This window comes from Globicephala melas, chromosome 4, assembly GCF_963455315.2.
Source record: "Globicephala melas chromosome 4, mGloMel1.2, whole genome shotgun sequence".
Classification (NCBI taxonomy): Eukaryota; Metazoa; Chordata; class Mammalia; order Artiodactyla; family Delphinidae; genus Globicephala; species Globicephala melas.
In genome coordinates, this window is record NC_083317.1 from 8,134,102 (window position 1) to 8,148,443 (window position 14,342).

At 40.6% G+C, this 14,342-nt stretch overlaps 1 protein-coding gene across 9 annotated transcripts in view; it reads right to left on the reverse strand.

Annotated features, from left to right (window-relative positions):
- Window positions 1-14,342, reverse strand: part of TTC3 (tetratricopeptide repeat domain 3) — a 141,224-nt gene that overhangs the window by 17,061 nt on the left and 109,821 nt on the right. For all 9 annotated transcript variants that reach the window (XM_030880884.2, XM_030880883.2, XM_060297804.1 and 6 more), the window contains 3 exons: window positions 4,238-4,377; window positions 2,665-2,733; window positions 1,601-1,697 (listed from right to left, as the gene is read on the reverse strand). In XM_030880884.2, the coding sequence (XP_030736744.2) occupies window positions 1,601-1,697; window positions 2,665-2,733; window positions 4,238-4,377 (306 nt within the window). The remainder of the gene's footprint in view (window positions 1-1,600; window positions 1,698-2,664; window positions 2,734-4,237; window positions 4,378-14,342) is intronic.

The following is a 14,342-nucleotide window of genomic DNA, read 5'->3' on the forward strand; positions in this document are numbered from 1 at the left end:
TTAAATGACATATGATCAGAATCACCAGAACTTAATTATGTTATAATTTCTCTAAGGTGAACATGAATTAAAACTTTTGGATTTGAAAATAGAATAACAAGATGACAGTAAAATTATATACCTAAAATTATACTTTTCTCAGATATGAAACTTTCCACATGGCTTACTGCTTAAGCCATATACAAGCACAGAGCTAGGTTACCTACATGTGTATACCTGGTGTGCATAATCTATGGTCCTGTTCATGGTGAGCAGAGGGCCAGGACCCTGCAGAACCACCCCAAGGCTGAACCCTACCGAATTTAAAGGCCTCGGAAACAGACTTGTGGTTGCCAAGGGAGAGGGAAGTGGGTGTGTGTGTGTGGTGGGAGTTTGGGGTTAGCAGATGCAAACTACTATATATAGAATGGATAAACAACAAGGTCTTACTGTATAGCACAGGGAACTATATTCAATATCCTGTGATAAACCATAATGGAAAAGAATATACAGAAGAATGTGTGTGTGTGTGTGTGTATATATATATATATATATATACACACACATATGTATAACTGAATCACTTTGTTGTACAGCAGAAATTAACACATGTGGTAAATCAACTATACTTCAGTAATAAATAAATACAGAAGAGCTGCATTAAAATAAAATAAAAGCCTCAGAGAAGCTGTTATCAGCAAGGGCATTAAAAGGTTCTAGGGCATGTTTTTAAAACTTTAGACTCTCTGCTGTGGCTCCCCGCACAAGCCAACTGGCCATTTTTGTAAAAGTCACTGCAGGAAATGTAGACCTGCCTTGTTTTAATCCAGGTGTCAGTAACCTTGACAGGGCCCACCAGGCAAACCTGCTTGCCAAATGGTGATAAATGGGAACTGAATGACTTGGGAACAGAGATGCAGGCATAGTATCGGTAAAGTAGAAGTACTTGGACTATTTTTCCTTCCTTTCTTTATAAAAGCAGCTGCATAGCTGATATTTCACTGGAAGACTCATGTTTACAGACTGCATAAGCTAAGCTTTTCCTTACCTTCCTAGAATAATCATAGACACATAACCAAATAAATAACATTTACTTCTCAATGAGAAAAACAAAGACAACCATATTTCAGGAACTAAATAAAATACAGCCAGAAGTCATTATTATTATTATTGTCTCAGTAGTTTCTCAAATAGTATACTGACATTGGTATATATTCTTCTGTGGGGAGGAGAGCATATTCTTAATAAATGGATTATTTTCAAGTTCCCTTTCTAGCACTGGCAAATAGATTTTATGGTTGGCTACTTCATGGTGCATCACTTGACTAAATATGATGAAGGCATTAACAGTGTAGAGCATGGAAAATGATTGAATTATGTTAAATAAGCAGGTTATAAAATGTGGTGTACACTACGAGTACAGCTAGCATGAAGGTAAAAAATTTTAAAGCTACAGGCAAGAAGAGAGTGGTTGTTCCAGGGAGGTAGGATTATGGGTGAAAGGATATCCCTCAGCCTCCACACTTCCCAGCAATGCTGTCGTGCCTCATGTGTAATTAAACACAAAGTAAACAAATGATATCCTGCCATATCTGTCAGTCACCAAGTGTCCTGGACTCACCTCTGCATCCACAGCCCTTTGAAGACTCTCTTCATAATGCTCTTTCTCTTTCTTTATACACTCTTCTATTTTCATTTTCTCATTCATAAATGTATTACTGCAAATATTAAAGAAAAAAAAACTTATTGAAAAAAACTTAATCAGTGAGATCACAAAGCCTGAAGCCAGGTTAACTTTTAAGTCATGCCACAAAAAGACTTACACATCTTCTAGAGAAACTTCTTGCCTAATATTTGACTACATAATGCAAGACTCACATGTGCTCTTTGCACTTTACAAATGATCGAAGGAAGATGTGAAATTAAAAGTGAGTATTGGTGGGACTGCTGAGAAACTGGTTCACCATTTTTATGCGGTTAGGTTAAGTCTAATCTGGCTACTGAGTCAGAAATTCTATTTTGACCCATATTACAAGGTAATAACCCAAAGGAAAAAAGTGATATGCACAAAGCTGTTCATGGCATTACGATTATAACAGCTTAAAAAAAAAACAAACAAAAACCCGGCATGGACTATGACGTAAATGGAAATATGTGTATGAAACAATATTAAATAAGAAAAGCAGAATACAACTGCTTACTACTGAATACACTGGTTACCAGTATGTACAAACATTTCTATTAATAAAGGTTAAAAGGAAACTTTTTATAGGTTCATAACAAAAATTCTTTAATAAATCTTTAAAATTGTAGAGCAAGAAACTACCATAATATAGTTGAGACTGTTATTTCAAGTAACACAAAAGTTTTTCAAACACATTTTTAGTTTCAGGTTAATTCAAGGGAAAAGAAGAGTAATCAACAATGATAAATTCAGCACATTTTTTACACCGACAATGTGAAACAAAAGGAGAAACATCATAAAATAAAAATATTTAAAGAATAAATTTATTTAAATATTAATCTAAATAATAAAATAGAAAGAGAAATTTTAAAAAAGAGAAACATAATCATTTAAAAGAAACAGACAAGTAAAAATATATTTGGATGTCTCAATAAGTGCAGACTGTGCCTCTGGTATTAAAAGTATAATAAGATGTTAAAATAAATTTAAGCTTAATTTGCCTGATTTCAAAGGACTGGTCCAGAAGTAATTCACGTTCCTTTTCCTTTCCAGCGCTTTCCTGGGTATACCTACAAGTAAGTATAATCACCAAATTTTAATTAATTTTCAAAGGTTTTTAAAAACACGATCTCACACAGTAAATTCCTATATCCATGCAAACATTTCTTGAATTCTTTACATTTATTTTTGTTTCATTTCTAATATCTTCTAAATAGGCAAAGAATTTGGACCATTTTCCTTTTGGGAAAATTTCCTTCTACACCTGCAGGGCAGATCACCTTTTTTCTTCACTCTAAGTCGCACGTCTGCAGCAAAGATCCCCTGTCTCAGTCCTCTGTCAGGAGCACCTCCAGGGGCTTCAACACGAGACAGAGGAGTAAGGTGTTGGATCATCATCAGTTTAACAGTGGTTCTCTCTCAAAATGAAAACAGCCTTCTATTCTTTAAAACAGAACCTCGGGGCTTCCCTGGTGGCGCAGTGGTTGAGAGTCCGCCTGCCGATGCAGGAGACACAGGTTCGTGCCCCGGTCCGGGAAGATCCCACATGCTGTGGAGCGGCTAGGCCCGTGAGCCACGGTCACTGAGCCTGCGCGTCCGGAGTCTGTGCTCCGCAATGGGAGAGGCCACAACAGTGAGAGACCCACATACCACAAAAAAAAAAAAAAAAAGAAGTGATGCTCTGACAGTTCTGGGTCTGAACCTTCAGAAGGGTGGGCAGCTTCCACTTCTGCACTCTTGGAAGCTCTTAGCCACCACATAAGCGGTCTGGCTACCATGATGGAGACCACATGGAGAGATCAAATAGATAGAAGAAGCCACATGGAGAGAGAGAAGGCCTGAAACTGCATAGGAAGAAAGAGGCCAAGTCACCCCAGCATCCCAGCTGAGCCAGCCCCAAGAGGAACCACTGACAAGACCAGCAGAAGAATGGTCCGGCCAAACAGCCCAGACTGCAAGAGCAGGATCAAATAAAAATTAATTTAAGCCGCTGAGTTTCTGGTGTTTCGTTCAACAGTAGATAACAATTAAGGTGAGGAATCATATGACATATCACTGTTTAGGGAAAGAGGGGTTAGGAATGGATCACAGAGAATCTTAAAACAAACCTGGTCCATCTGACAACTGCCTGAATGTATTACCAAATCCTTCATATTACAGAACCAAATTTTAATAATTTAAAGATTCAGGATGGAAGTAATAAATAAAATGATCATCACAGAATCTTAGTGCTGGAAAGAACCTTAGATCTAGACAAGCCCCCTCATTTTACAATAAGGAAGAGGGGTTAAAGGTAATGTTCACAGTAAGAGGTGGTGCTCAGACTGGAAGTTGGTTCTTTGTTGATTTGCAGTCTTACCTTTATGTAATTTATCTGCAAACATGGTAGGTTTATAAAAAGTTTTAGGTGCAATAATTCCCCAACGGATGTTCTTTAAAATGAAATGAAAATACCTAAAATTTTCACTTTACTTGATATAGCTTGAAATTGAATATCAAAAACGAAAAACAACCCAAATATACCCCAATAATAAATAAATAAGTAAAAATCACTGACTTTCAAGTGTTACTTACATTTCACTGGCATTTAAAACCTTTTTCATCTTCTTCTTCAGTGCCTTTAGTCTCTCTTGGATTTCTTTTTTCTCCTGCTCCCATTTTTTAATTTCCTTTTCCAAATCTTCGAGGAACCAATCTAATTCTGTCTTTGAGATCTAAAAACATTTTAGAAAGTACCTAAATAAATGGGAAGATATACTTAAAAAAAAAGAACTTGAAAGACTATAATTGTGGTGGTGTGCTAGCTTAACCAATGACTCCAGTTCCACAGAACACACACTCAGGAGCTGGCTGTATGTGCTCCCCTGGCCGAGGCTGGACATAAAGTCGCACAATACACAGCCTCAGCCCTTAAACAAGGATGGAGAGAGACATGACAGACTATCTGGTACTTGGGAAGGGCTTCTCAAAATCAGTGATATCTGATCTCTGTCTTAAAAAATGGGTCTGTCACATGGAGAATGGATTCCAAGTAGTGGCAACTGGTGAAGCAGAAGGTTAAAAGAGTAAGGCCTGTCTGTGCAAAAAAGCAAGAGGTGCTACATGGCTGGAGGACGAGGTGGGTGTTCAGAAGTCAGGGCACGGAGAATGGCAACTGAGGCACCTTGGGTTAAAATGATCAAGGGCCTTGTAAGCCATGCTAGGGAGTCTGGACTTTATCCTGCTGAAAACGGGAAGCCAGTGAAGGCTCTTAAGCAGGGTTGTGAGATGATGAGATTCCTATTTTAGAAAAATAACTGAAAGACAAAGAGGTAGACCAGAGATAAGAGGGTGCATGAAGGACGAGAACAGTGACTTCCACATTTTCTTGACTTTCTCTGACACTTTCTTATTGTGACCCACAATAGCAAATACATTTTAATAATTATCTACAGCATATGTATATACATGTATATGTATGCATGTGTATACACATAAAACTGAAAAAAAAATTGCCCTCACTTTCTGAGATGCCCCGGAGCAACTAAACCCGCGTGCCACAACTGCTGAAGCCCACGTGCCTAGAGCCCACGCTCCGCAACAAGAGAAGCCACCGCGATGAGAAGCCCGCGCATCGCAACGAAGAGTAGCCCCCCTTCGCCACAACTAGAGAAAGCCTGCACACAGCAACAAAGACCCAACACAGCCAAAAAATAAAAATTAAATTAAAAAAATCTCACTGCAACAGCCCAGGTGAGAGACAATGAGGATGACAGTGGTAGCTGTAGGGATGATAAAAAAAAATAAAGGAAACTTTAGAAGACTAGAATGGATAAGACCATGTGTCTGACTGGATATATGGTAAAGCAGAAGGTGACAGAGTTAAAGATAAGTTTCTACCTTGGATGAATAACTAAACAAAATTCCATTAACAAAAAAGGAGAATACGGAAGGTGTACAGGAAAGAGGGAAATTAACCTAGATATGTATGTTTAAATAAATTTATGAGTAAACAATAAAATATATAGAAGAACTTAATAATTTTGACCCTGCATCATTTTGATGGAACAGAGTAGAAATTTATAAGTGTTTGACAAAGGCTACAAATCAAAGGAATAAAATTCTGAATTCAAACAGTCTTCCAACATAGCCACACAGAAAGGAATAACGTATTTCCAAGTTTTGCTGATTTACACATCTTCTAACAGGCTATTCTAGAGTGGGTTAGCACACCATCAAGACAGGTGTGTTCTGCTCCCCAAAGAACCTTTCCCAACAGGGCAAACTCCAACCCCATTAATATACTACCAACCAAAAGTCCATTCACCAATTAATTAGCTGTAACTTGGAATGCATTTCCCCATAAAAAGCCATGTTAGAAACATCAGTTAAATAGCCAACACTTCTCTTCCAAGAAGCTCACAGTTACAGTGATTAGCTGAAGAAAACGAGGTCTACAGTGTTAAAGAAGGCAAGTTTCCAGACCATGAAGAGTCTATTTGACTGTAGAAGAAATAGTCTCAACCGGGGTTCTGGGAGCAGGGACATGCGGTGCTAGAAAGACGAGGAGGAAAGCTAAGACTCCCCTCTGAGACGGTTTTGAAAAAGACTCTCGTCTGTCTTCAGCAGCCTCCCGTCTTCCTTTTGGCAGCGGGTTCCGCCCTCTGGGGGCCCTTCCTCCCTCAACACCCTCAAGTTTCTCTGGACCCCTGACTTAAGCCCACCCCCAGCCGAGGGCCTGCCAACTCCCAGGCATACTTCCAGAACGTCCTTCCTCCCCTTCCCTTGCCATCCCTCACCCCGAGGGCGCCTGACTGCAGCACGGCGCTCAGACAAACCACTTCAACCGGCCTGGAAGTATCCACGCTTCACTCTTCAGCCTAAATGATCCTCTAAGCTACAGGGAGTCTGCACACATGTTTTATTTGGCAAGCCCAGTACTTTTCGTTTGCTTTTCAAAATATAAATGTGTTATCTCTGCCTGGTCACAGAGGCTTTTGGTTTGCAACACCTGCCAGAATTTCAGGCAATATGACAAGGAGAAATGAAAAGCTGTTATCTTGATGCTCTGGACGGCTAGGTACAACACCAGTTGAGACAGCCTGCTTGGTCCGCTTTCTTACACAGGTGTTGCCTTTTGAAACTTCTTCTGAACCTACAAATTCTCTAAAAGTTTTATGTCATTTTTCGAGGTGTCATCTCTTCAGTGCCAGCAGATATACAGGCGGTGCATATGCTTGTAAGATGCCAGCCACTTATAAATGAACACGCTCTAGACTAATATTTCTAACATTACTATGTGAATCAGAATGGAGCAATATTTACAAGAGACTAAAAGAAGCACGTTTCAACTTTACTCTTTTCCAGTTTGAAATTCTACTAGTAACGACGACTGCTTAATGAAGTCCCAACTTCATTTCTGCTTAGGGAGCCTTTCATTTTCCACCTCTGACCAGGTTCCCTGTAGCCTGAATTTCCTGCTTAGGCTGAGAATGTGACCAGGTCACTGAGACATGGGTTCAGCTACAGAAACTTGGAGCCTCCTCCTTCAGAAAAGACAGTGTACCCTGAAGCCAAGTTACACAGACTCCCCGTGAAATACGGCTGTCTAGTCAAAAGAGGCATCAACTTACAAGGACATTTCTCCCTCATCAGCTTTCGACACCAAGGTTTCGGATGTTCCTGGGAAGCAGGTTTGCTAACCAGTCCGGGTCCTTAATGACTTTAAAGTCCCGCTGCAGGAGTAGGGTTGACCTCAGTGGCCTTGAGATGTGCAGGCCAACTGTTCTAAGGCAGCAGAGGTTCAACAGCTTAGTGACATTCCCTCCGTCACGGGGACGGTTCAACTCATTTTCCTTGCTGCAATCTTGCTGATCCTGAATGTGCTGAGTCATTACTGTGACAGAGGTGACCACCATGCCTACTAGGCTTACCAGATCCTGTATTCTACTACCATGACCAATGTCCATATGCACGCCTTGCTGCTGATGGCCAAGCCAAACTTGTTTCTTGCCCCTATTCTAAGCCAATGATTTCACCTAGGATTCAGCCCTTTGGCTGGGAGATGATGTACAACCTCAAGGTTATACTGGGACATAAGAACCTACTTGGCAACAAGTACCTCAAGCAGTTCAGGTATCAAAAGGCACAAAGTATTATAAACACACACACACACCCCCCTACAGCTCAGCCATGAAAAATGCTACATGAGTTCATCTGCCATTTGTACTCACCACCCTTTAATGACATAGCTGGCCTAGGGCAGCTATCACGAGCTTGTCTCCGACTACATGAAAAAGAATAATCTGAATGCCTTTCTTTGAAACATTAGAATAGGAGAAACAACAGGCTGTATACAACTGCATCCTGTATTTACACAGTTCACTGACATAATTATAAACACCTCTGAAAGTCTTTTTCTCAATTAGAGAACATTTGGTTTTTATACCTCTTTTTTTAAACCTCAACTATGTTTTAAAATAAATATTTGAAGTGCCTTCAGTAATATATATAATTTTAAAAATACAAAATAAAAAAGAAGGCTAAGTAAAGAAAACAGAATAAAAAGATAAGAATGATAATATAAAAACAGAGCCAGAGTAATATAAAAACACATGGCATGAGGTCCTAACCATTCTTCAGAAACAGTATTAAAACTTTCTGGCAGTCGAAGTCCAATAAAAACAAGCCCACTGCACGAAGACACGCAGATAGTAAAAGTGGAGAGAAATTACTTCTCAGGGCCTCATAAAGAGGACGCTACATAAAAGTCCTGGAAGATCAGCACAGCACCTGGCACTTAAGAAGCATCCAATAAATATTTGTCAAATGAAAGAATGGGTGATATCCTCCACTACGTACTAGCAGTAAATAAAGCAACGATCTTCACACAAAGTCCAGGCCTGATGGCCTTTCATGTAGGCTGACAGAATATGAAGACACAATTCACTAAACCCAGTTCTTCAGGGGCCCAGGTACAACTGTTTGATAACATCGGCGGAGCTCCTAGTCTGTACACTGAGATCCAAAGATGGCTAAGAAACAGTCGTCACTTTCAGGGAGATCACAGTTTGGTGGGGGAAATGTGCATAAAAGATAATTACTACACCATACACAAAAATTAACTCAAAATGGATCATAGGCCTAAGTGGAGAGAGCTAAAACTATAAAACTCTAGAATACAGGAGTAAATCCTGGTGCTTGGTGATCTTGGATTTGACAGTGGTTTCTCAGCTGTGACATCAAAAGCATAAGCAACAAAAGAAAAAATAGAGAAAGCGGACTACACTGCAATTTAAAACTTGTGTGCTGCAAATGATACCATCAAGAAAGTGAAAAGACAACCCATGGAACAGGAGATAGAAGAAATAAAGTTGCAAATATGGAAGATGGGAGAAAATATTTCTAAATCATATATTTGATAAGCAACTTGTACCTAGAATACATATATATGAAAACTCTTAATTCAATAATTTAAAAACAAATAATGAAATTAATAAATGGGCAAAGGATTAAAACAGACATTTCTCCAAATTTTCCAAAGATATAAAAATGGACATTAAGCACATATAAGATGCTCAACATCATTAACCTTTTAGGGAAATGCAAATCAAAACCACAATGAGAAACCACTTTACACCCATCAGAACAGCTAAAATCAAAAAGACAGATGATAATAAGCATTAGTGAGACCATGGAGAGATTGGATCCCTCATACACTGCTGGTGGGAATGTAAGATGGTGCAGCTGTTTTGGAACAGTATGGAACTTTCTCGAATTCTTAAATATGGGGTTAGCACACGACCCAGCAATTCCACTCCTAGGTATATACCCAAAAGAAATGAAAACATATGTCCACAGAAAAACTTGTACTCAGATGTTCATAGCAATATTATTCATAACAGCCCCAAACTGGAAAGAATCCAAATGTCCATCAACTGATGAATGGGTAAATAAAATGTGATACAGCATACAAAGGAATATTATTCAGCAGTAAAAAGGAATGAAGTGCTGATACATGTTACTCGGATGAATGTACATGCATGGACCCTGAAAACATTAAGCTAGGTGAAAGAAGGCACTCACAGAAGACCACATATAATATGACTCCATTTATATAAAATGCCCAGAACAGGCAAAACCATAGAGTAAATTAGTGCTTGCCTACAGCTGGGGGAGGGAGGGAGGAGAACAGGGAGTGACTGGTAGTGGTTATGAGATTTCGTTTTGGGGCGATAAAAATGTTCTAAACTTAAGATTGTGGTGATGGCTACAACAGCGTGCATATAGTAAAAACACTGACTATATACTTTAAATGGGTGAATTTTATGGTATGTGAATTCTATCTCAATGATATTAACAAAATGATAATTACTGTATAATATAGTGTGAGGCACTCATTATCACCACTGCATTAATAAGGGCGTTTAACCAAGCCTGAGCTGTCGTCAGTGACTGCTTCCTCAACAACATGATGCCCGAGTTGGACCCAAACAGTGAGGAGGAGTGAGCCAGGCTTCGGGAGGAAGAAGGCCACTTGAAGCAGAAGGAACAGTGCTGGGAAAAGGTCCAGAAGTGAGCAAATCACATGACAAGCACTATCCATTACGTAAGGAAGAAGGCAGAAGATGGAGTTAGGTACCAATCACAGATGGTCTCTTAAGCTCTTGGTAATTACTGAGCATTAGTGAATTACTGGTGCTAACCTACTGTGGCAGAGGGATGGCATTCACAGCCCCATCCTTCACCCCTCCCCATATCTACACCCTTTCTCATGGGACCTTGGCGTTCCCTTCACTAAAGAGGCAGTCTCTTCCCCACCCCTGGCATCTGGGCTGGCTATGTGACTTGCTTTGCCTGATGTGATATTAGCAGTGACTGTCCTCACCTGCCCTTGTACTTACTGGAAGATGAAAGACACATGGAGCAGATCTAGTTGCCCCTGTTGTCCCCGCTGAGGCCATTCTAGCACAGCCAAGAACAGCACAGCCCTAGCTGACCCAAAGGTGAAACAGTCTAGCCAAGCCCCATGGGGATCAGCTAACCCACAGACTCACACATTTAATATTCATTGTTATACATCACTGAGGTTTTTGTGGGTGGTTGTTACTCGGCATTATTATGGCGTCGATTAACTGACAGGCTGCTCATGAAATGCTGAGAAACGTTTTTCAACTGGTTGTGGAACGGACATTCTCTTAAGGGAGGACAAAAGCAAGGTATTTGGAGCCCGACACTCACCACCTGTTCTCCTGCTTAGTACTGGTGGGACTTGGAGCAAGATGCATTAGCAAGTCCGGCCCCCTTTTTCCTTATCAGTAAAATGGAGAGAATATTATATACTATACTGTAACACTAGTACGCTAGGATTGTTTTGAGATTAAATAAAATAATACATGTAAAATATTTACAACTCAGTATGGCACATAACATGAGCTCCATAAATGTTAGATTAAAAAAAATGCTGGTGCAACTAAGGAGCCCGCCTGCCACAACTAAGACCCAGCACAACCAAATAAACAAATAACTAACTAAATAAATGTTAAAAAAAAAAAAAAAAAAAAAGGCTGGGGACCTCCCTGGCGGTCCAGTGGTTAAGACTTCACCTTCCAATGCAGGGGTTGCAGGTTTGATCCCTGGTTGGGGAGCTAAGATCCCACATGCCTCGTGGCCAAAAAACCCAAAAAAACATAAAACAGAAGAGATATTGTAACAAATTCAAAAAAGACTTTAAAAATGGCCCACATAAAAAAAAATCTTAAAAAAAAGAATTTAAAAAGGCTGAACTTGGCAAGGGCAACAACTGAACAGGAGAACCCCACCTCTATGAAGACGTGAGCTGAGGAAGTTCTGGCAAGCAGGGGCCCAAGATTCTGTTGAAACAGGACGAAGTTCCAAATTCTACTCCATAAATTATTCTGGGCCAAAATTATTTTGACTGTGTTTTAAGAGTCAATGTCAACTAAATCCCCATCTTAGCTATAAGCAAACCCCATTAAAGCACCTGAAGAACATGTGACCTAGGAGAGATGGGGAGTGACTGCTTAATGGGTACAGGGCTTCTTTTTGGAGTGTTGCAAACGGTTCTGGATTGGATGGTGGTAATGATTACACAACATGATGAATATACTGAAAACCACTGAACTGTATACTTTATAGTGGTTAAAGGTGAATTTTACCTTAATAAAACAAGAAAGAACATATGCCCTTGAGCAATATGGCAACCAGTTATAACCTGCTGGTTGCAGGTGAGACGTACATTAAAAGCAATAGGAGACTCTGGCTTTAGAATTGCTATTTTCCTCTGGCAGGGAATAGAGAATAGGCCCATCCCTAGCTCATGATAATCAAACTCCATCAGCTATATGCAATAGCTGGCCCAGATGCTTACTGATGCTTTGTAAACGCTCAGCGCTTTTCAAGTACTTTGTAAATAAGTGATTGTTCTCAAAGAGGGCATGACAGCATTCTGGGTGGGACAATTCTTCCTCCTTCTATACTTATCTCTGGCCATTCCCCACCCCTTTCCAACCACCTCTGTGAGTCCTCACAAAACTATGAAGTAGAGATTACATTATTAATGAGGAAACTGAGGGTCGAAGAGATTGAGTAAATTATTTTAGGTCACAAAGCTATTAAGTGGTGGTGCTGGGGTCACTAGCCAGGCAGTCTGACTCTTATTGCCCAAGTTTTTTTTTGTTTTTTTATTTTTGGCTGCGTTGGGTCTTCGTTGTTGTGCATGGGCTTTCTCTAATTGCAGCGAGCAGGGGCTACTCTTAGCTGCCGTGTACGGGCTTCTCATTGCGGGGCTTCTCTTGTTGCAGAGCACGGGCTCTAGGCACGCAGGCTTCAGTAGTTGTGGCACGTGGGCTCAGTAGTTGTGGCTTGTGGGCTCTAGAGCACAGGCTCAGTAGTTGTGGCTCGTGGGCTCTAGAGCACAGGCTCAGTAGTTGCGGCTTGTGGGCTCTAGAGCACAGGCTCAGTAGTTGTGGCTCGTGGGCTCTAGAGCACAGGCTCAGTAGTTGTGGCTCGTGGGCTCTAGAGCACAGGCTCAGTAGTTGCGGCACACGGGCTTAGTTGCTCTGCTTGCCTGAGTTCTTAAACGTGATTTGCTACTGCTTGCCTCTCTCTTCTCTATAAGGGGGAAGGGCTGTTGTATTTAATATATCCAAATGTGGGATCAAGAAACTTTTAAGTATTAGCTCATAACCTCAGTGATCTAAGAGAGTCAAAGGCCAAGGGAAAGATCAACAAAAGTGGAAACTCCTTTTTACGTTTATAAAAGATTTGCCACAAGTGAATTCTGAGTATAGTCATGATTAATAAAGAAGTGGCCACAACTAAACCTCATCTGCTCTTGTGCAGACAACAACCTAAGGATCTCAGACAAGCAATTTATCCTGCTAGGAAACAGGTATACATTTTACATGGAAAGTCTAATAACCTAACTGGCCTGTAATTTGAGGGACTAAATAATGGCTCTTTTTAAAAAATGGACTGACTACTCTTAAATACAACCACGTGGAACCTGACCCAGAGCCTTAGCCAAGTTAAAAAGCAGGTCAGAAGCCCAAGCCCACCAGCCAAAGCTGCTGCTCTCACAGCCCTCCTCCCTGCGTGCTCATTTACTGTACATTTCTTGGTCAAGTGTACAAAGAAGCCTTGATGAGCTGCACAAATACAGGACCCAGTCAGACCAGCAGTTTATAAAGCTGGACAAGCCTCTGCCAGAAAGAAAGAAACCTCACTCACCAGATGCCCACCTAAAATTAAGTGGCTGAGTCTGCAAATCTGCCCTCAGCACTTAATCGGGTGAACACAGGCATTCCCGCACGGATCTATTAAAACTGAAAACTGAATTTTCCTGAGGCAATACAAAGTTTACAGAAATATGTTATTTTGTTAAGCCCCCCAAGTAGCTTATCCAAATTAGTGTTCTGTGAGCCACTGTGCAGGGCTTTACTTTTGCTCATTTTTCCCTCTTCGCAATCAAGAAGACTTCATTCATCTGGGCAACTGAGCAGAAAGGCTGCTTCCTTCCAATTCTTCTCATTCTTCAAATCTCCCCAGTCTCATCCCAAGTAAAAACATGTCCTAAGGAATGTTATAACAGTAACCTTTACATACCAACCCTTTTCTTCTGGGCATACTTAAATCTCAATAAATGAGTTTATTGATTAAGGTCCCACAGCTCATTTTCCTCTACTTAATATGTGACATCAGCTATTGACTCAGACATCTGGAACAAATTCTTCCTTTCTTAAATGGACTAACAGCCCTTTGTTACCTCTGTACAAAAGACCTCAGTTTTTACAAGCTGATTATAAAATGGGCAGAAGACCTGAAAAGATATTTTTCCGAAGAAAACATTAAGATGGCCAACAGGTACTGAAAAGATGCTCAACATCACTCATCATGAGAGAAATACAACTCAAAACTACAATGAGACATCACCTCACACCTGTCAGAATGGCTGTCATCAAAAAGAACACAACAGGACTTCCCTGGTGGCACAGTGGTTAAGAATCCACCTGCCAATGCAAGGGACACAGGTTTGATCCCTGGTCCGGGAAGATCTCACATGCCGTGGAGCAACTAAGCCTGTGCACCACAACTACTGAAGCCCGCGCATCCTAGAGCCTGTGCGCTGCAACTACTGAAGCCCGCACTCTCTAGGGCCTGCGTGCCACAACTACTGAAG